The sequence below is a fragment of the Phoxinus phoxinus genome (genome assembly GCF_949152265.1).
Source record: "Phoxinus phoxinus genome assembly, chromosome: 11".
Classification (NCBI taxonomy): Eukaryota; Metazoa; Chordata; class Actinopteri; order Cypriniformes; family Leuciscidae; genus Phoxinus; species Phoxinus phoxinus.
Genome location: NC_136886.1, coordinates 21,308,988 through 21,331,287, shown reverse-complemented (window position 1 = coordinate 21,331,287; position 22,300 = coordinate 21,308,988). Strand labels below are relative to the sequence as shown.

Below are 22,300 nucleotides of genomic sequence, written 5' to 3'. Positions count from 1 at the left end.
TTCCCTGCTGTGTGACAACATGCACGGAGAGGGGGCAAGACTTCAAATGTGGTGCATGAAAACAAGCTAAGATTACGGATCTCATTGCTAAGTTGGCTGAGTATCGTTGGGGTGGGACTTCAGATCACACACACTCGTCTTCCAATTCAGTCATCTGAGCTATGAGATGACAGCCTCTTAATATAGAATCTAGAGCAGGGTATATATAGGGTACACACAGAGCCCTGACTTCAGACCAACTTCTGAACGACTGTCTAGGAAGGATCACTATATTAAAAGACGAACAGAAAGTCTGACCAGCTGCTATCATCTAAACCAGCACCTTGGAAAAAAAAATTCTAAAGAAGAAACTTCTTAAGACCCTATTCTGCTGAACCTTTTAGCCACATCGAGAATTGGTACATAATTTCTCATCTAGCTTGGAAACAAGAACTTTAAAGAATGAAGTACTTCCAGTGTCCAGTCAGCCACACCATGGGCTTAGAGGGCTGCACTCCAAATGCCACTGGTCCAGTGTCATGCTCTCGTTCTCAGACTTCCATCAAACCTGTTCGCAATGTTCACTTTCCCAATGACATAGTGTTTCAGGATTATGTCCGTCAAGGAGAGCTGGAGAGAATTGGACGCTTCATTAGAACCAGAAGAGTGCGCCTGGACACCATTTACCATTCAGGTAGGAAAACCAACAACTTGTATACTGAGTTAAGTCTGCAAGGGAAAGTAAATCTCTGTTCAGAATCAACTATACTGATATACTATACTGATAATTATACAGCAATACTGATCACAAAAGCATTTCCTGATCTCCAATAAAGGCTCATTATCCTATTGCATAGCAATACCATTTTTGTCTAGGCAGCTCATATATGCTTGATAAGATAATCGTCAGTGTCTCAGGCTTTAATCCACTGATAATTGTGCTGTCTGAGCCTCTCCTTTAAATGTAACTTCTTGGTGATTGTCCAGGCATGGCAGCCATTCATGAGGCAGTCCTATCTGGAAACCTGGATTGTGTGAAGCTTCTGATCAAATTTGGGGCTGACATCACCCAGAGAGACGAGGACGGATGGACCGCCCTCCACATGGCCTGCAGTGATGGCTTTCCAGAGATAGCTAAGTAAGTGAACTGCTCAATTTTGTATTTATTTTTTATTTTATTTTTAATTTGGACTTCTGTAAACAAATTAGACCTGGACATTTCATAAATAATTACTGTATAGAAAATAAAGACCATTTAGTTCAAGTTAAGAACTTGAAAGGCTCTAAAACGTTCTGTTTGACATTTTTACATATTCTTTGACCTCTAAAATGTGAGATTAGTAAAACCAGATCAGACAAGAAAGTGAAACTGGGCGAAGATTTAAAGAAATAGTTTTTGTTTTTGATTTCAGGTTCTTGCTTTCCTTGGGTGCAGACACTGAGGCTGAAAATGACTGTGGGGAGAAGCCTGCTGATCTTATTGACCCAGACTGCAAAGTGCTGCTTGAACTCTTTGGTGTTGGTGGTGACTGAACTTGCATCCCCTTCCTGAAACTGAAGTTCTTCTGATTGCTCTCCTCTTTTGTGGCAGTTGCCACATTGAGAGTATGAAGCCTGCAAGGGAGTGAAACAGTCACTGTGTATACAGTGGTGCTGTAGTTGAGACACCCTGATAGTGTTTCTCGTTATAATTGTCTGGTCCTGTACATTTGGACCAATGACAGATTAGGATGTGAGTTGCACTTGCCTCCACAGGAAGGAACTCTTCCAGTGACACGATGCAGTGTGTAGTGCGATGCTCTAAGCTAATGCGGATCACTACAGCTTTATGTCAGTTTGTTATAGGTAATGTCTTCTATTGTGAAACTTGATTTTTAAAAAAAAATCCATTTACATGTAAAACGTAACACTGTAAAGAAAGTCTTAATTTTATACCTGGATTAAAAGTTTTATATAGATTATAATAAATGTGTCTGTTATTTAAAGTCACCATGAAATCAAATGAATGTCATGTGACAATAAATACTTTTTTATAGAAAATTGCAGTATTAGTCTATTATAAATTATTTATCTGTGCACATCATTATTAAATTCATGTGCCCTCGTAATATTTGATCAAAAGATCTTCTCTTCTCTGATGGCATATTTACATGGCGCGAGGGCGGGATAACCTGTCACACTCACCTGAGATCGTAGCAAAGGACAATGATCCATCCATCCAATAAATTATTGATGGACAAAATCAAGTTCCGCCCTACTTTTTTTCTCTCTCTAAAAAACAAAACAAAAAACGTTTCACTCAGATACACATCACAACAGGGAAAGTTCAGCTCCTTGCACAATATAAATAAAATAATAATTCATGGGCTTTTGTCTGGAAAATGTATTACGCAATCACCAACCATACCCCCCACCCCCGCCAACATACAACTTGTACAAAGGTATTGAAATAAACTAATGCAGAAATATTGAAGTAGGCTATAGATAACTCAAAGAATTATAAATAAATATTTATTAACCATAATAAAAACATATGACTGCTTTACCATCTTTTCAATGTGATATCAGACACTTGTATTTATGCCACTGTTCTTGAATGACATTTTCTATACCAATAACCACGCGTTTCTGAAATTAACCTAATTTGTATTCTAAAAGTCACACACGCATCTGAAGAGAGGCTGCTCTGCAGAGCCATAGAGCGTGAACTCTAGCTCCCCCTCTCTAGATGTAATTTGTAATAAGGGGTGGAGCTAGAAGGTCCGACCACACTCCCTACATATTTTTTTACAGTCTATGCTCCCTACCCTACACTCAACCAACCAGCCCTCAACACATTAGATCCACAGAGGTGGAGCTAGACTAGATCAAGCTCAACCCATGACGTCCAGAGAGAGGGGGAACTGGCTGAACGCGGATATGCTCTGCCGAACGAATCGCGAATGTGCTGTACGTTACTGATGGCAAATCATTTCCGCGAACTGATCATTGGAAACACTTGAGAACCGGACCATTACATTTAGTGATTCTTTTACGGGTTCATGAGGCGACGTCATCGCTTGCTTCCAGACATCCCAGCGTGGTAGTATACATCGTTCCAATAAAACAAATGTTCTGTTTGTTATGGTTTAATTTGTGTAATGTATGTATTTTATTGTTATATTTGCGTTTATGTTCAATTGGAGTTTGCAGAATTCAGCTTAGAAAAACAAAGTAAACAATTGAAGTAACGTTACTAAATTTACTTTTCGACCCGTATGTAAAATTTCGATTTTTGTCAGGTTCTCGGTTCATTACGCATGTCAGACATGGCTGAAAGAGACGGTTCCTGGTTAAATGTGACTGAACTGAACTCAAAGAAGTCGTATCGTAGTACGCTGATGTCAGACCGATTTCTTTGATTCATTGAAAAGGTCCGATTTAACACATTCTCCAATCTAACGTGACATCACTGATTGTTGTGCTGGACTTCTCAACGCAGATTGTTTTGGCTGAAACAAAGGATTTAAACTTCACATTGTAAGTTCCAAATGCTCATAAGGTTTAATCGTATTAAATGTAATATATTAGTTACGTCGAAACGATCTCTTGTTTAAACGTGTTTTTATACGGGGGTCTGTTATTGATGTTAGCTGCTAAGCTAGTTAGATATTTACGAAAAATCACGTCCCTTTATCGGACAATAAACATATTTGCTATTTCAATTAAATGCGGTGGCAAACTAGTGTTTGTTTGTGAGACTGACCTCAAAATGACAGCACGTAAAAAAAACAAATATTAAGAACAGACCACAGCTCTAAAAGCTATTGCTACATTTCCAGGTTTAAACTGCCTGCTTTTGTGCTTTGACACTTCCTGGAGAGCAGTTCCCTAAAAAACACAATTAATCAGGTAATTAACTCTGTGTTGTCCATTTAACAATGACGCCTTTCACAGTGGGTCTGTCACTTTAGTGTCATAGGTTTGATTTAATAACTGATGCATGGGAATTTTGACAGTGTTGTGGGCAGCTCTCCATCCTCAAGCATGGTTCAAAATTACAAGCAGATGTCCGGAGACTGTTCCCCAACCAACACAGAGGAACTACTCACACCAGCACACGAGGAAAATGTGCGATTTATTCATTACAGTAAGTTGCTTCATAAGAATTTAGGAAATCTTTTCAAAAGGCAGAGATAAAATAATCAGTGGCCCATCAAAAATATTCTGTTTGGGAATTAAGAGTTTTATATAACATCAACACTTCTTCCAACAGCTTGGCAGCGTGTAATGAGAGAAATGCAGACTTGCCAGGGAAGTGAAAACAATAACCAGGGACCTCAGAAGTATGTGGAGAGGATGCCAAACCCTGCACTGAGCTGTATGTTCAACTGGTTTTTGTTCAACTGATTTTTGTTCTGGGAATTGTATTTTAATGATAAGGAACATATTAGAGGGATAAATAATTAATAATGGTTGAAATATTTGGCAGAGCTATCAGCTGTTCCCTGGCATCTTAACAACTGTGTGCATTTTATTAAAGACTTGACTTGACTCTAACTGTTTGTTTCTACTCTTCAGCTTTTACACCAGTCGACTTGAATGATGTGAAAAGGAGAAACACACAAGACTCCAAGAAGTCTTTATGAATTTTTTAATCTATCCAGCATACAGACTGACACAGCATAAACTTCTTGACTGATGCACGGATTTTATTCAGACCATTTATCTGCTGATCCATATCCATTCAAGTGATAAGCCTTGTTCATTGATGCCTACTTCGTCCAATGTATAAGAAAAAATGATGCTCCCTGAAATAATGTTTCTATAATCCTAATTGCTTTTTATAGTGCTGCAGATATGATTTTCTTGTAGCACTTTTTTTCTTCCAATATATATTTTTGTAGGCCAAACCAGAAGTTAGCATCACCCTAGTTCCCTGGACAAAAACCCATTAGAATTTTTTTCCATTGGCTTTTGGATTGTTGCAGAAAATAAGCTGTGACCAACAAAAGGTTATGATTCTTATGTTTTGTTCAATGTGATAATCTTCACAAATCAACCCAACCCTAATTAATTTTGAAGCCTTAATACCATTGGCAGAAGTAAAAACCTAAACGTTTATAATCGAACTACACTACAATCTCATGACTTCACTGTCACCACCATTTAGTTTCAAACTATTTTTATGACCTTTTTTTTATTTCCTTGAAAGCTTGTTATAATAGTTTTCAAGAGTGAGATTATAAACCCATTTAGGCTGTAAAAGAAAAAAGATAGAGTAGATTACCTGTGTGATGAAGTTTAATGGCCCCAGCAAACTCTGTAATCCCATTTAACCACATGTTAGCAACTGCCTTTTTCAAGACAAGTATAAGATTTTTAAAAACACAAAGGAGTATAACTGATGTATTTTATGTCGTGAAATAAAACATGGAAATATCTTGAGCTTGTGTTACCTTACTTCAGGCATTTAACCAAAAACCCATTCAAAAAACCTATTGACTTCAGGACGATGCTAAAATGTTTGACCTACAAAAATGAATAATCCCTGCAGCACTCTATAACTGCTCACGTAGAGGCATATAGGGCAAAAAAACATGTCTTTGATAGATGATTATCACCCATACAAACCAACAAAATTATTCACAAAACTTACCAAAAAACAAATGCTATTGCCATTTTTCATTACAATTATTCCACGGCCACATTATTTTTCTTCAGATGTGGCAAGGAAACAGAAAAGATTGGATAAACTGAACCTGTTATCCAAAGAACTGCAAGTTGCCCAGTGTGCTTTATATTTTAATGAATGGTTTTAAAACAATTGAAACTTTTTCATTTATTCAGGCTTACAATTTGCATTAGCCATGTTTGTGAAATGAAAACACAGTCCCCTGGTTTCACAGACAGTTAAGCTTAGTCCCAGACTAAATGCATGTTTGAGCTGTTTTAACCGAAAGCAACTAGCACTGGCATCCCTTAAAATCTGCCAGTGCCACTGTTTTGTCAAGATGCACACTAGTAATGTTTTTTTTTTTTTTAATGTTTTTTTAAGGTTTGTTTACAAAAGCTACTTTATAGTCCTAATTGAACTAAGGCCTAATCCTGGCTTAATCTAAGCCCTGTGTAAAATACCCAGAAAATACCTACATTACTCAAGTAGTTTTTATAAGAAATGTTGGTTGTAGGGCAATTTGAGTCAGTGGTTCAAATTACTTCCAACCTTATTTTACTCCTCTGGCATAATAAATATTATTTTCAGGTAGCACTTTCCCCCCAAGAATGTATATATTGTTTCTGAAAACGCACTGAAATACAATAATTTCTCTCTATTTGAATTCCATTTTTTAAATCCTTTTTGTTTGGTTCCTATTCATATTCACTTTCCACAAATTTGCATGATTACTTTCAGTTTTACTAATGTAAACAAAGTTTCACATATATGAAAACACTCTGAATACCTTCTTGGTTAAAGGATGTCTGTTAGAATACAGCACAAATATTTGGACTAGACGAATGCATGTTTACTCTGAATAATTACATTGTTTTCACTTGGAAGTAGTAACTTGTTCAAATTAGCCAGGATGGCTCAACTACAGGGATTTGCCAGCGCCACTCTTTTGAAAGTCATATTTATTTAGCTTAATGTTATATAATAATTTCTTATTTCAGTTCCTCACATCTTTCAATATTTCTGCATTAGTTTATTTCAATACCTTTGTCACAGTTGTACAAGTTGTATGTTGGCAGCTTGCATATTATTTGTTATTAGTTAATTGGTCAGCCTACGAATATGTCTGCGATATGTAAGAATACACTTTTTAAAAAATAATTTAGTATACATTCAGTAATGAGGTTCAGAGTGGTGCCTGTTAGGAATTATTTTATAAGAATGATTATAATCAATAATTACCATATGACTTACAGACAATCAAGGCAGATTAAATCAATACATCTGGACATATATGCAAGCTACATTTTACAAAAATGTTAGATAATTATGAGTGACAACTTCTTACTTTCTCAAAATAACTAATGAAGGTAAAGAGAATGGTATCAATTTTAAATGGTGGGAGTTTTATGTCAGTTATTTAAGATATGCAGAAATGCATACCATTGTCAGTGTCCTGTGACATTCTGTACTGTGTTAATAATTTAAAATGTCTCTTTGACTGCCAAACGCAGTCAGCTGTTTTGTACAAAACCATAGCAACCATTTTTAAATATGAAAGTCATTTTGTGGGATATTTAATCACAAAAAAACAAAACATAATAAACAAACAAAAGAAACAATCTGTGGTGCATTTATTTGATCTCCTCAGGAAGTGTCTCCCCTGAATAAAAAAAAAAGAACATTTATTACTGTGATAGAACTCATCCAAAGATCAGTTTTAGGAATGTATACAGAATTCACACGGAAAATCCAAGTGTCGTGCTGTTGCCTGACAGGCGAGCTCACTCTTTAAACTTCCATTCCTGACGGCACATTGGGCACTGCTGCTGTACTTGTTGAGAGTTTAGCCACTTCAGGATGCAGTGCATGTGGAAACAGTGAGAGCACTGACCCCAAACCAATGGGCAGTCATCTCCAGGGACCTTACCTGATAAAACCAGAGAGTACATTTAATTTTCTTACGGTTCAATTACAAGTTGCATAAATAAGTATGTGTTGGAACTAAAACCGTAGGATTTCATTAGGTTGAAAACAGAAGGATTTCATGAGAAAACTGCAAAGGCACAGGTGGAAGTGTAGTATTTGTCCATGATACAGTGATATCAGGTTACCCACAGTCTGGGCAGCATCCATTGAAAGGCGCTCGACAGATGCCACAGTTCTCATCATTGGCCACCCACAACCAGGACGCCACACCATTCCACTGCTTTATTTTAACCTTCATCACTTCTGAAATTCACAAAAACATGGAACAGTTTTTTTTTTTGCAATTATACAAAAAAAAAAGAATCACTCCCATGCAAAAGGCACCGTGACAGTATTATGGTACCACTGGGGCCGGTTGCCTAAACATAGTCATTATGTTAAGTGTCTTGAGTTCTAGTATGACCCACTAGCAGTTAGCCAGAGTCAGTCTTTCTTTTCGGTATCAAATTAGGCAAATCTACGTTTTTAACTGATTTCAAAAAAGCTATGAATATCAAAAGAAAAGAAAAAAAAGTCATGTCTTACAACTTGTAAAACTAGTCTTAGCGGTTTATGCAACTGCCCCCTGGACTTTCCCAGTCCTTTCTGCTGGAAAATGATTTGTAAAAACATTTTGTGGAGACTGCACTCAAGAATAATAATTTCACGTCCTTGGATATACCATGGTAACGTTACTGGATGAATAACGTGTTTATGTACTCAAATATTTACATGGTAAATAATTAAAAAATGCCACGGAATATGTCATGAAAATGCTTCTCATCACAATACTATGTCAAAACATAGTACTGTATAATATTAATCGTTTTAGTAGTTTTTCTTTTTGCTAATGTACAATGACATATCCACCCATGTCAGCTCAGCTATGAGTGAAAACACAAACCTAATAACACGAACGTATTACGAATATAAACATGTGGGGTCTTCGTGCATGATCGAGAGTAAATGATTAAAATGTTTTAATAATACTGACCCACAAATGTATAAACATTGATCAATCTCTCTACGTCGATGTTTTCTCATCTCCTCCTATGATGCGCGCGCAATGCAGCTTGAGCTCAGCTTTCTTCGCGCTCTCTAAAGGCAGCTGAAAGCAAGACAGTGCCGCCTACTGTGTGGGAGATTTATTGCTTCTTTTATCTTTGAAGAAAGTAAACAAACAAGATAGTAATGAAGATAAACAGATACTTTTAGAACTCTACTAAGTTATATATCTTGTTGTTTGAGTTTTCTTTTCTTTTTTTACACAGATAGTATGTTTTTACCTGTCTATGGTTTTTACCAGGTTTTTACAGCTCGATTTGTCTTCCTTGGAGGAGGAGCGAATCCGGAAGTGTGGCGTCTCCTAGTAACGGAGATGCAAAGTAAACACTACAGGTATCACGCTGCTAAATGGTCACAACACAGAAATAACATAAAACAATTATTTAACCAGAATAAAAGGAATCATTACTTCAGCGGAATAATTTTGGATGTAGTATTGCTAATTGAACGATTACTATTTATACATTTGGGGAAATACTGCTTCATAAAAGCTCTCTGCTAACGTTACTCAGGAACAAGACACAACGGAAACAGGTGACAAATTAAAATAAAATTACTCGGTCATATCCTGCTTATTTATTATATATATACTTGTGTATGTGTATGTCTATGTTGTATTACTTTATTTATGTCCATGAAGAGATGGAAAGCAGTGGGTGTGATGAAGGTCTGCCCGAGGATCTGACGAACAGGCAGGAAGAGACTCCGGGTGAATTCACTGAGCCTAAAGAGGTAACTTATAAAGTCTTACACGAACCTTTCGTTTTTATTAGGCTAGTTTAACACTTCATACTAAATATATTCATCATACAGATTGTATCAGAGTTGAGAACAGCGTTTTTTACTTTAGTTTTCAAATGTTTCCAAAAAACAGGGCAAATAATGTGAACTCAAGTTTTTTTTTTTTTTTTTTTTTTTTTTTATATGCATATTTTAATGTAGAGTGATGTTTGTTAATGATTTCATTCATAGAGGGAATCGATGGAGCTTTCAGACAATTACAGAGACATCGAACATGCTGGGACCAGTGGATCATTTCAGTTGGACAATTCTGGTATGTTTAACAATCTTAACATTTATTTAGCATTAACATTAATGATTTACTCCTATTACACTTTTTGTTTTGTTTATGTGCAGATATAAACAACAGGTGGACACCTGTTATACCACAGCACACTCTTCAGCTGGAAATCAGTGGCATTGAGGCAGAAAGTAGAGTGGGAGAGGAATATGAGGAAGAGGAAGAAATTGTGGTGCTGGATCCTGAGCATGTGTGTAAATCTAATGTTTTTTGTTTCCAAAGCAGTACATTTTTCATATTTTTAATACATTTTCTGATGCCCCGGCCCGTGTTCTTTTTTTTTGTACTCTTTAGCCTTTAATGAAAAGATTCCAGTCTGCATTGAAAAAAACCCTCAGTAATCAGGTGGAGAGATTGCACCTTGAGCTCCGTGAGAAGGTAAGAAATCTGTCAAAAAATGATTGCTAGTTTCATCTACAAGTAATTGATATGGGTATTTCTTCATATAACTACACATGCATACTGGCCAGAAATGACTGATTCTGTTCTTCGGGAAATATATGCACACAGTTGCATACAAACAGAGGCCAAGGAAACTGATCACTATTGCTCTGCTGCAGATAGTTGTGGAGAAGGCAGAGGCTCAGAGGCGCCATGAACTTGCTCAAGAGGTATACATAGTCCACAAGATGTTGGCCAGACTCCAGGCCTCTCTGGAGGCAAGTCATGAGGCCAATGCCCAGACTGTTGCTCATCGTAGACAGGCCCAAGACCAACTGGATGGGATAAAAAATCAGCACCATGATATTGCCAGTCAGGCCAAAAAACAACAAATGCAAGGTGAGAAGATCTATCAATCTGTGTTTTTTAGTATTATTTATGTAGGCTACTATTCAAGTTTTTTCATTAATTTATTTTTATTTCAGTTTTATTTTTATTTCAGTTTTAGTTTTTATTTTCATTTTATAATTTAAGTGCTTAAACTTACACTTATTTCAGTTAGTTGCCAAGGCAACATTTCTAATTTTAGTTTAGTTCATGTTTTTTTATCTAATGTTTATATATTCAGCTTAATTTCAATTAACAAAAATGTTTAGTTTTAGTCAATGATAATAACCCTGCTATTAACAAAAATAGTGAGAACATTTTTACAGTAGAGAACATTTTCCTCTAAAAAACCCATCACATTTCAAGATAATTATTTCAATAATTGCGATAATTGAATATCCTGTTGTTCTTTAGTTCTGATCTCTCAAATAAATGAATCTGTGATTGGCAGATTGAAAATGATTTGAAAATAATAATTTTACAATTCTGTTTGGTGACACCAGTGGTGCAGACAGAAAATCTATGTAAATCTTGCATTGATCATGTGCTCTCTTCATAGTCTCGGAATTACAATCTAAAGTGGACAACCTGGCCCTAAAGTTGCTCTACATGCAGGAGGCCAATAGTGACCTGCGTTCGGACATCAAAGCAATAATGAATGCTTCACACAAAGTCCAGAAAGAGAGAACTCAGACAGAGGAGCAAAAATATCAGCAGGTGGAGTTCTAGAGCACATGATTTTGGTCAAATATGGCCATTTCATGTGTTTTAGCACATATTAATCACTCTTATAACTAATGTAACCAGAAAAGTATAGTTCTTCTGCGTTGATGTTTAAAAGTAAAAACAAATGATAAAATGCATTCTCCCCATTTCATTGAAGCTCTGGTAGATGTTTGTTTATACACCTCTCTCTTTTTCTCTCTGTCAGGATCTTTATGTTGAGCGTTTGACCAAGCATGTGGAAAAGCTCTCAGAGCAGATCTCTCTGTATGAGGTTCAGATCATCGCTCAGACTGATCAGACAAAGGCTGCAAAGGAAGCTCTTTCTGAGGTTAGAAATCTCTGCAACAGATCATGTGAAGCATAAATTTGATTAATTGTGTTAATCGCTTAATGTAAAGCGCTATGAATGCATTTCACTGGATACTGTACGTAACGTTTTTACTGGATACTGTACGGTTACGTTAAATTTTAAATAATATTGGGATCAACAACACCGACTTTTAAAGTAAATTTCCATACTGTTCCATTAGTACATTTAGTTCCATTAGTAGCATTAATTCTGCCTTTAAAGGGAGTTAGATAAGAGTTCATCATTGATATAACTAGTGCAGTGTTTTTAGTAATTGTTGGTTTGGTGTGTTTGAGTGCTCATTGTTACAATTACACAGCAAAAGTTCAGTGACATTTTTATTTGTGCATGGTAGAAAGCAAATACTGATACTGACATAATGGCATACAATAAATATGGAAAATTGAACTACATGGTTACATTATAATTTATAATGGTGATATTAGGTGACATGTATTTGAGTATCTGTGTACAGGTAGCAGGAGTTTAGATTAGATTAGATTAGATTAGATTTACATTAGTTTCAACTTTGTTGTCATTGAGCAGATTACAATTAGAGACAATGAAAGGCAGTTAGCGTCTAACCAGAAGTGCAAAAATAGGCTACTATTACACAGTAGCAATAACTTTAAAGGACAAGTTCGGTATTTTACACTTAAAGCCCTGTTTTCAGATCGTTTCTGATGAAATAGAACGGTTAAGTTTAAAATTTGGACAGATGCTGCTGTCCCGAGAATTTTCGTTTTCTTTCGTTCCCGCCCCCCCCCCCTCCCCCCACCTCCACAATGGCTGCATAGGTGCACAGGAATAATCCTTCCTAAAACGCATTAAACTTTCGTTTACAAAGACGTGAAGCTCACCGAGTGGTCAGGGGTGTTCACTGATATGCTCACACAAAAATCGCTACAAAAGATGCTTTCCAACAGGTTTTATCGTAGTTTTTGTCCTACTGCGTTTGAAGAAAATATGTCCACAGTTTTACAACGAATGGTGAAACACCTGTTGGAAAGGATCTTTTTCAGCGATTTTTGTGTGAGCATATCAGTGAACACCCCTGACCACTCGGTGAGTTTCACGTCTTTGTAAACCTAGCCTACAAGCCTCAGAAGGACTGAACTAGGAAGGACGCTGTCTTGGTAGTATGCAGCCTTCAGTTTGAGAATCATCCTTTGTGTTTAGTTTGCACCATTTCCATAGTTGAGTTTGTTGTCATGGTTTCAGATTAGTTGTCATTTAGTTCAGGTGTGTGTCATTAATTATCCTTGTTTGCACATGTACTTAAGTGCCTCTGTTTCTGTTCATTGCTGTCGGGTCTTGTCTGTGTCTGGATATATGTTATATGCTGCTCTCTTTTTGTGGATTACTTGCGTGTGGATTTATTAAAGACTGTCTTTCATCTTCATCATCGTGTACTTACTACAACACAGCATTGTGACGCATATAAAACCTTCAAATTTTAATATTTTCACCATTCAAAGTTTGTCTTTTAGTTTAGACAAATCTCTTTTAGTGTATTAAATTGTACTTAGTTTAAGTTCCTTTTATTGTTACTCCTTAAATTCAATTAAACTCAATTCTGCATCCTTTTTGCTAACTCCATTCAAAATTCATGTTAGATTTATTATTTATAGAATTGTAATGTTAAAATGCTTCTAAATTCAGTTCTGAATTGCGACAACCCTGCCAGGAACATCTTACAAAAATATGTGCATAAATAAATATTTGCATGTCACCCATGAACCCGTGTGTGTGTGTGTGTGTGTGTGCGTGCTATAGGCGCAGCTGGAACTGGACTCAGTGACTGTCGAGCGTAGGCAGCTACTCCAGCAATGGAACAGCAGCTTGTTAAGGATGAGGAGGAGGGATGAGGCTTATACTGCAATGCACGAGGAACTGAGGTGAACTTGATGGTCATTGATATTTGAGTGTGTATGACCCAGAAAACAGTATTGATGTATGTTGACGTCCCTCCTCCAGGCTGGCCAATGATCAGGTGCACTCTCTGGACACAGAGATTGAGGGCTATAAAAAGTCCATCACAAAGGTGGAAGAGCAGAATGAGCATCTCACTCTGCGTCTGAACCGAGCCCAGACGGACTCCACCACCTCACGTAAACTCATCACATACTCCCAGAACCACCAGGAAGTCCTACAGGCCCAGTACAGCACATATACACGAATGCTGCAGGAGACAGAAAAGACCCTCACCACATTGCGTGGGGTACGTCATTCACATCATTCTACAGCACAAATCATTTAAACTGCTTTATGGTTAATGAGCACCAGTCTGAAGGTTATATATGGGACCTATGTATTTCTTTCTCTTTCAGGACCATGAGGTGCGTCAGTCCGAGTTCAAGGCTCTCAGGAAGCAGATGGAGAAAGAGTCTGCAGTGCGCTTGGACCTAGAGGACCAGATCATGAACAAAATGCAAGAGCAGCTTACTCACAAAAATGCAGCAAAGTACTCACGCCGACTGACTGATAAAACTGTAGAACACAGGAGAGAGAAGGTAGGATGCAGTTAGCTAACCCAGAAATGCTCACCACTCATTAAATTATTGTCATAATTGCACATTTAATAATATGTTACTACTTTATATATGTGCCTCTCATAAAACTAAACAACACAGTGCATAAGAGACATTATTGTCGTTGATCTCACAAATAAACATTTCACACCAAAATAAAAAGAAAAAGAATATGAAATACTATTTCGTAACACTTTACTTAAAGGGGTGTGCAATTAATGACATGACGCATGTCATGAGTATGAAGGAGGTTTTATGCATGTTTATGACAACGGTCATTAAGTGTCATTCGCTCAATTATGACATTTTTAATGCAAATATTACATTGTTTGAGATGTCTTTGTCATGACAACTTGACATAAACCAATACATCATAACCTGACAATGTCTTGGTAATGACAACTTGACAATACCAAGACAACATAAATTGTCATATGTCATAAACATGACATAGCAGATTCATTATCAAACTTAAGAAACCACTTAGCTTTATGGGTTAACAATATTTTTCATTTTTAATGACAAATTCAATGTGTACCACTGTAGTTTAGGTCAAGAAAAGTATACATGACACTGTTGTACAATTGTTTGACAGAGTATTAACACTTAATGACATTTTAATGACAAATTAAATTTGTACCACTGTAGATGAGGTCAAGAAAAATATTCCTGACACAGTTATAATGGCCTCATGACAGCCAATGTCAAAAGCAACCACATGACAGTTTAATGTAATGTTAACCCATAAAGCTAAGTGGGTTTTTAAGTTTGGTCATTAATCATTTTCAGACATATTTATGACAGGTTATGTTGTCTTGGTAATGTTAAGTTGTCATGACAAGGACACTGACAGGTTATGATGTTGGTTTATGTCAAGTTGTCATAACAAAAACATCTCAAACAATGCCATATTTGATTTATAATTTTCATAATTGAGGAAATGACACTTAATGGCAGTTGTCATAAACATGCATAAAACCTCATTCATATTCATGACGTGTTATGTCATGATTATGAGGTGTCATGTCAGTCTTATGCACACCCCTTCAAGGAAAGTGTTACCTAATATTTTGTCATTTATATATTTTTTTCAAATGAAACCTATTTTAGGTCCATTACAGTTTTTTTTTTTTTTTTTTTACATGTTTTTGTGACTTTATGTTCCTAACCCCCCAACCCCAATCTCATTTGTGTTAGGTATCTGTACGTTACTTCTCTGTCCACACCTCCCCCGTATTACTGTATTACAGAGATTTTTTTTATTCAGCATAAATTAATGGCAGTACACTTTACAATTTAATCCATCATCATTATTTAAACATTATAGTAATTACAACTAAGTCAATTAAAGATGTTATCTTTTTCAACAATGCTGCCTTCCTGTTGCCCAATGTGAGAATGGCGCTAGCAATGCCGCAATAACTGACACAATGTTTTCTTTGAATGCAGTCTAAGTGTCACAGGTTGTTGTAGGCAAAGTAGAGGTTTTAGGTGAGGATCTAAATGCAGCAGTATTTATTAAACAAAACAAAAAACTCTGGAACACTAGAATGCAACAGGAGCACAGGAAACAGAAAGTGCTCCTTTGCAGAAAAGCAAACCAATCTTGACAGTGACAACAAAGGACTAAGAACTGAACTAAACAGGGTATACTGTATGACCGTGATTTTGAGGTGTAATATGACCTGAATGTGTCCTTGACAGGTTTCACAAAATTCAAACTTGTGCATTCTATTTGATTTCTTAGGAGGCTCAGTTAACTAAATTGGAGAATGAAATCAACACAGTAACGCTGGAGGGGCAAGAGGTGGTGACTCATCTGGATTCTCTTGTTGCATTTCAAGCTGAACTTGAGCAAGAAATGAGCCAGCGACACTTGCTGCTGTCTTCTCGTGAGACAGAGATTGCTAAACAAGTCACAGAGATTGAGCGAAAGCAGGCCACGATCAGCATCTACACCAAGAAGATCAATGATATTGTGTCCAGTACTGGGGTTAGACCACACATTTCACACTCAGTTCATGTTTTAATGTATGGATGTTTTGAAAAAGACATGGATCTCCCTTTTCTCTGATGATTACAATAAGTCATAGCATCCATCTAGACTATTGCATTTCATATTGTAGTTACGGTACTGTAGATACTGCATATTTACAGTGTCAAATGTGTGTGTGTGTGAGAGCAGCATGAAGACCTAGGTCCCCTGGAGATCCATGCAGCCACCTTGTCTAAGGAGCTGGAGGAAGTTGGTGCTGAGATTAAAGAGCAGCAGCAGTTGTGGCTTTGGCAGCAGGGGGAGTTAGTGAGATTCACTCAGGAAAAACAGGCCCACAGCTCTTCTGTACAGATCCTACGGACACAATTCACAATACTGCAACAGAGCAAGATCAGGAAAGAGAGTAGGTACCACTTTTCACACATATACACACTGTTCTCAAAGACTCTGTAAACTTTTTCTGCACCACTAGTTGTATTAGTATTAGTATAATAATAATAATAATGAGGAAGATGACTATACGTTTTCTAACAGGTAGTAGTTACATTATGTGTGGTATTAAAAAAGCAGCATAAATCATAATTAAAGGGATAGTGTTAAAAAACCCTCACCTTTATGTTCTTACAAACATTTATTGCTTTCTTTTGCATAATAATGTATTTCAAAGATTTTTTTTTCTATACAGTTAAAGTCAGTGGGCTCCAAACCAACATTCGACCCCACTGACTTTCATTGTATGGACAAAAAAACACTGAGACACCCCCCAAACAAATATATTTATTTGTGTTGTACACTAGAAAGAAAGTCATACAGGTTTGGAATTATAAAAGAATATAGACACTATTTAGGTTGGTGGCCACAACAATAAAAAGAGTGAAACAGGTATTTAATATAATTATAAACTAGTATGAGAGAAAATTCCACCATTCATTATAAAGGGACACCTACCATTCTGAATTTTATTTATTTATTTTTTATTAAATAATTACATACAATTATTTGTGAAATATTAAAGATTTACTGAGCAAAGAAAATTAGCATGAGAGCGCAATTCCAAAAAAGTGCAGATGGGAGAAAGTTTAGAGCGTGATTTACCGACGACATGCAAATAGATCACCTGGCATGATTCATTTAAATACTCTCCTTCCATAATTTTTGCATCTGACAGGGAAACTCCCACAAACGCATATGCAATAAGGTCAGCTGCAAAAATAACTGTGTCCATGACATTTCAACGCTAATATTTCACTGCGTGTCTTTAGTAAATCCTGAGAGTATTTTTTTAATGCCAAAAGAGGGTTTGCGGTGACGCAAGCTGTTTGTAAATCTGGCCCACAGATGAGAAACATTAAACACATATTATATTATTTAAATGATATACATTTAGTTTTTCCCACTGTCTAACTCACAAACAAATTACAAATACAACACATGTGGGTCTTCCTCACCTGTTGTAAGTTTTGGGTTATCTTGCGCTGCCCAATGTATCACTTACTGACACCTACAGCGTGCTTGCAGCATCATGTAAAAATAAATAGTTAATGCGGTTTGTTTACAGTTTAATGGAAGTTGCTCCCATAATTCGTGTAAAGCGTCATGTGGCGTAGGAGAAAGGTTGATAACTTTAAGTTTATCAAGTGCAGACCTTTTTACCATTTGTCCAAAGAGAACAAACAAAGCTCAAAGTAATAAAATGAGTCTCACTCTGATAAATAAATACATGATTGATATCATCCTCTGCATATGTGTGTTGGTTATATCTATTTATTTATATAAGGTGAGATGGAGCAGGAGCAGCGCGAGCAGACAGATCTGGATAAACAGATCAAAGCCCTCATGGCAGACATGGTAAAACTGAACTCTCTGCTCAGTAAAAACAGCGATCTGAATCAAGCCCTGCAACAGAGCAACAGTCTGATGGAAACAGAGTTCAGACAGAGACTCAAGGTACAACTCTACACACTGTGTGGAAATTTAGCCCTTTTCCTTATACACAATTATTTTCTGTGTTCCTCTGTTCTTATTCTTTTCATTTTGTCATCTGTACAATGTCATTTTCCCATGCACACACCCTATAGTAAGAAAGAACTGATATTCCTTTGGGATTTTGTCCATTTACTGTATAACAATAAAGGGCCGTATTTTTCAGTGTATACTACCGGTAGATAGTAAATTCACAAAAGATCAGCAGTTATGTAAATACTAATCAGTAGTAATGTAAACACAATACAACATGTTTTACTATAACACAAATAAAACTTGGTAGAATATTTATCAATGAAAATTTTGAAGTTTAAACAATAAATTATTTAGCTTCCCATTCTGTTATGTCAGACATTTAGCGGAGTTTAATTAGTTTATCACCTTATTTCAAGTAATCCTGAAGACCTTGATTAAGTTATGTTTAAATAGGTGTGGGGAAAAATTATGCTGCACAGTGAACCTCAGAAGTTGAGAATCCCTGATATAAACAGACATGTAATTATCACTCACATGATTTATTGTTAAATATACATTTTGAACAGTTTATTTGTATCTATGTTGTGTAGGAGGCCGAGAGGGATTCAGTTGAGACTCAGTTAAAGCTGGAGAGGTTAAACGAAGAGAAAGAGAGACTTATCAACAGCCTAGTGGAGGCAGAGTGAGTCACACACACACACACACACACACACACACACACACACACACACACACACACACACACACACACACACACACACACACACACACACACACACACACACACACACACACACACACACACACACACACACACACACACACACATACACACACACACACACACACACATATACACACACACATACACACACACACACACACACACACACACACTGACTGAGTTTCAAAATCCGGTAACACTTTACAATAAGGTTCCATTTATTAAAATTAGTTAACAACATTAGTTAACATGACCTAACAATGGCAATACTCCTAAGGAATATATTAAACTTAGTTCATGTAAATTTTAACACTTACTGGTACTTTATTAAAATCAAAAGTTGTATATGCAGGGCTTAATTTGAGCCGGAACACGCCGGAACATGTTCCGTCACCTCCGACATTGGATCCGGAACCTTTTTTATTGGATCCGGCACCTCCTGTGTCACTAAAATTAATTGCCTAGATGAAAAAAAAAAAATTACTGTTTGTGTGTTCAATGTTTGTGACACATGACTTGCACGCTTGTTGTACGAGTTGAGATTGCTGTTAGCCTCGATCGTTTCCCTCAGGGGAAAAATGTCAAAAAGACAGGAAAGTTTGCTTAACTTTTTCCAATACGCTGGACAATCAGATCCCAAACAAGCAAAAATCGTTTCCGCTGATCAAAAAGGAGACCACGGTGGACACAGTAGCCTAGTATCGATATCTCGTTATTTCGACACAATAAGGGGACATCCTAATCTGCATTAATCCACATTAAGCGTTCTTATAGCCTAATGGTTTTCTATGGGAGGAAAATGCTTAACCGTTCATATTATGCGCTCATCTGATTTTTTGTACATAGCCTATTTGTTAGGATTTTAGTATCATAATGATTAGGCTAATAAATGCACGCACAATTATCCGTGAACTTTTTTTTGAACAAATGCCTTTCAACTTGTGTGTGCAAAATTCAGAATTAAATTAATGTGCAGAAATTTGTACAAATAGAGAGTAGGCTATGTAGGCCTACTATACTGTTGTAGCCATTAAAAAAAGCATGTTTCATATTTGTTAAAATATTATAATGTTATTTTTTTTTCCATTTATGTTGATTTATGAAAACAGCACGACCGAGCAATATGAGACATGGAGCGGGTCAGACATGATTTTGACCGTTGAAGTTGTTATAGAAAGCCTTTCTTTAAAGTGAATTTCGTTTTGTATAAATTGTATCTTAATTTTAATCAATTTTTCATCAACCAATTGCCTGTATTTAATGAATAGGCCGACGAAACAAATATAGCGGAGGCGCCCGCGCGCTCACTTGCGCACGGTAGAGCACATCCTAACTTAACGAAACTCAGTGTATGCCTCACACAGACATGACAAATACATCAAATACACAAAGCTTAATGTCTTTAAACGAAATAATTCAAAACGTAAAAAGAAAAAGGCTACTCTCTGATAATCCATTATTAGACTTATTTATGTGCATTTCTCTCTATAAGCGCGTTCACACGGAGATGGCGATCGTCAACTTCATCTTTGCAGCCGAGTCGACACTTTTAGAGAAAACACTTGTTTATTAATAAAAATCAATACACGTGTCACCGGATTTACAGATGCACGCACACATATTATTTCGAAATAACGAGATATTGTGTTGAAATAACATTATTATTAATAATAGCCTACATCTTTTAGAATATGCCTATTTGATTGAATGCTGAATGTTGCGCTTGTTCAATTTAATAAAATTAAAACTTTAATTGTGATCATTTAACTGAATATTAAATATTTAGTGACCAAGTTTTGCGCAGCTCCCCTCCCCGTCAATGATCTAGCAGCACCCGCTCAGCACATGCTGTCCCTGCAGAGAAGCTAGGCAGTGTAATTAATTATTATTATTATTATTTTTTTGTTCCGTTTCCTCCAACCCCCGTTTTGAGTCGCCGGACCCACCCCCCCTCTGCGCTCCGGGACCTCCCACTTTACAAATTAAGCACTGTGTATATGGTAATATTATTTAATGGGCTCAAGCTAACATGAACCGTTTTTATATTTGTTATTAACTAACATTAACAAAGATGAATAAATACTGTAGCAAATGCATTGCTAGTTAATGGTAGATATGGCATCAACTAATATTAACTGATGGGACCTTATTGTAAAGTGTTTCACAAATTCTAATTAAATGCCTTCCTAGAGAACATGTTTGGGCATCATTGGAGCTGAGTGAGCTGCTCACTCTAAACATGTCTTTTGCCCAAAAATGCTGTTTAGGTAGTCAGCTCACTAGGTTTGAGATACAGCCATACACACAAATGTACATTCATGTGAATTCTCAGAGCATTTCCATAATGTATCGAATCAATACTGCAGAGCTAAAGAATCAATGTTGTGTAGAGTTAATGAATGGGACTATATAGCTGTTTCCACTGTTTTGTGTATGTGTGAAGGCATCAGATCATGCTGTGGGAGAAGAGAACCCAGCTGATGCGAGAGACTCGCTCTGCTATAGATTCAGACATCGGACAGGGAGACATACGAACCATGAGAGCAGAGATTCACCGTATGGAGGTGTGTATATAACTTAAATTGCCACATTTTCAAAACTCTTCATACAGTCTGCATTACCAACATGGATCTTGGCCAAACAGTTAAATGCAAAACTCATTCAGACCAACAAAACACTTCATACATGACTCAAAATAAGCTTGTTCCACCATAACTCTGGCACTTCATAACACACTAACCTAAAAAACTAACAACTAGGAGCATTACATACATCATGTTTTATTTTTAAAGTTTGAATGATTTTTTTTACATTCATTATATGATAAGAATAAGATCTTTTAATTGTACTGACATAAAGAATAAATGAGAAGTGAAGCAATTTGGTTCTTCATCTTTATATATAGTAATGTAAGCCCCGGCTAAATCGAACCAATGAGGGCAGTCGATCAGCGGGTGAAGGTCTTTGCGTGTTACTGTCTTTCCTTTTACGCAACACAAAAAGATTAAATGGAACACATTTCTCGTATGTATTTTCTCGTTATTTTATCTGACTCCATAAATTAAAAGGTTTTTAATGATATCCGTGCATCATTAAATGTGAGCGAATGTTTGACTATTCTTTTTAAAGGGACATTATGTAAGAATTACTCCCATCTAGTGGTGAATTTGTATTTTGCATTCAAACTAATTTTGCTCTCCAGCGCCTCGCTTTTTCAAATGCGCATTGCATCTACGGTAGGCGATATGTACCAAAAAGCTTTGACAGGATGTCTTCTAATAGCACTTCGTTGAGTTTTCCTTTAGGTGAACAGGTGTGTTATTTCAAACAAACTGCAACATGACAACAAACAAACGAATGTTACAGTATGAATTACTGACTGTGAAAAACATGAAATATTGTAGTTATGCCCAGGGTGCGATTTGTGAAAAAAATGTTTTGAAACATTATTCATAAAAATAAATCATGAGAACATGAACTTAATCACTGCATTTGCAGGAA

General features: G+C 36.5%; 4 protein-coding genes across 4 annotated transcripts in view; 3 read left to right on the top strand and 1 right to left on the bottom strand.

The window, feature by feature from the left end:
* Nucleotides 1–230: 230 nt before the first annotated feature.
* On the top strand, nucleotides 231–2,024 carry ppp1r27b (protein phosphatase 1, regulatory subunit 27b). Its single transcript, XM_079628245.1, has 3 exons — nucleotides 231–673; nucleotides 967–1,117; nucleotides 1,392–2,024. The coding sequence occupies exons 1-3, from the start codon at nucleotides 442–444 to the stop codon at nucleotides 1,510–1,512; spliced, it is 504 nt and encodes a 167-aa protein (XP_079484371.1). The 5' UTR covers nucleotides 231–441; the 3' UTR covers nucleotides 1,513–2,024.
* A 725-nt stretch (nucleotides 2,025–2,749) lies between these two features.
* Nucleotides 2,750–5,406, top strand: LOC307007431 (mapk-regulated corepressor-interacting protein 1-like). The gene is made up of 4 exons (XM_079629474.1): nucleotides 2,750–3,061; nucleotides 3,978–4,108; nucleotides 4,235–4,339; nucleotides 4,540–5,406. Exons 1-4 carry the CDS (start codon nucleotides 3,021–3,023, stop codon nucleotides 4,605–4,607), a joined length of 345 nt encoding a protein of 114 aa, XP_079485600.1. The 5' UTR covers nucleotides 2,750–3,020; the 3' UTR covers nucleotides 4,608–5,406.
* A 2,010-nt stretch (nucleotides 5,407–7,416) lies between these two features.
* Nucleotides 7,417–8,708, bottom strand: anapc11 (APC11 anaphase promoting complex subunit 11 homolog (yeast); the record flags this gene model as incomplete). Its single annotated transcript, XM_079629475.1, has 3 exons — nucleotides 8,595–8,708; nucleotides 7,751–7,864; nucleotides 7,417–7,562 (listed from the first exon to the last, which is right to left on the bottom strand). The coding sequence occupies exons 2-3, from the start codon at nucleotides 7,857–7,859 to the stop codon at nucleotides 7,417–7,419; spliced, it is 255 nt and encodes an 84-aa protein (XP_079485601.1). The 5' UTR covers nucleotides 7,860–7,864; nucleotides 8,595–8,708.
* Nucleotides 8,709–8,936: 228 nt separating this feature from the next.
* ccdc40 (coiled-coil domain 40 molecular ruler complex subunit) overlaps nucleotides 8,937–22,300 on the top strand; it is a 29,768-nt gene continuing 16,404 nt past the window's right edge. The window contains exons 1-16 of the mRNA XM_079629473.1: nucleotides 8,937–9,199; nucleotides 9,306–9,397; nucleotides 9,638–9,719; nucleotides 9,803–9,936; nucleotides 10,041–10,124; nucleotides 10,307–10,526; nucleotides 11,074–11,231; nucleotides 11,446–11,568; nucleotides 13,366–13,487; nucleotides 13,567–13,810; nucleotides 13,920–14,102; nucleotides 15,868–16,113; nucleotides 16,306–16,519; nucleotides 17,894–18,063; nucleotides 18,666–18,757; nucleotides 21,243–21,363. Of these exons, the coding sequence (XP_079485599.1) occupies nucleotides 9,308–9,397; nucleotides 9,638–9,719; nucleotides 9,803–9,936; nucleotides 10,041–10,124; nucleotides 10,307–10,526; nucleotides 11,074–11,231; nucleotides 11,446–11,568; nucleotides 13,366–13,487; nucleotides 13,567–13,810; nucleotides 13,920–14,102; nucleotides 15,868–16,113; nucleotides 16,306–16,519; nucleotides 17,894–18,063; nucleotides 18,666–18,757; nucleotides 21,243–21,363 (2,283 nt within the window). The 5' untranslated portion in view covers nucleotides 8,937–9,199; nucleotides 9,306–9,307. The remainder of the gene's footprint in view (nucleotides 9,200–9,305; nucleotides 9,398–9,637; nucleotides 9,720–9,802; nucleotides 9,937–10,040; nucleotides 10,125–10,306; nucleotides 10,527–11,073; nucleotides 11,232–11,445; nucleotides 11,569–13,365; nucleotides 13,488–13,566; nucleotides 13,811–13,919; nucleotides 14,103–15,867; nucleotides 16,114–16,305; nucleotides 16,520–17,893; nucleotides 18,064–18,665; nucleotides 18,758–21,242; nucleotides 21,364–22,300) is intronic.

Excerpts from the sequence above, each read along its gene's own strand:
- ppp1r27b (XM_079628245.1), top strand. The coding sequence starts at position 442 with ATGAAGTACTTCCAGTGTCCAGTCAGCCACACCATGGGCTTAGAGGGC. Across the intron at positions 674-966 it reads GGACACCATTTACCATTCAG|GCATGGCAGCCATTCATGAG; the intron begins GTAGGAAAACCA and ends GTGATTGTCCAG. Across the intron at positions 1,118-1,391 it reads GGCTTTCCAGAGATAGCTAA|GTTCTTGCTTTCCTTGGGTG; the intron begins GTAAGTGAACTG and ends TTTTGATTTCAG.
- LOC307007431 (XM_079629474.1), top strand. The coding sequence starts at position 3,021 with ATGAGGCGACGTCATCGCTTGCTTCCAGACATCCCAGCGTG. Across the intron at positions 3,062-3,977 it reads CTTCCAGACATCCCAGCGTG|TGTTGTGGGCAGCTCTCCAT; the intron begins GTAGTATACATC and ends GAATTTTGACAG. Across the intron at positions 4,340-4,539 it reads GCCAAACCCTGCACTGAGCT|CTTTTACACCAGTCGACTTG; the intron begins GTATGTTCAACT and ends TCTACTCTTCAG.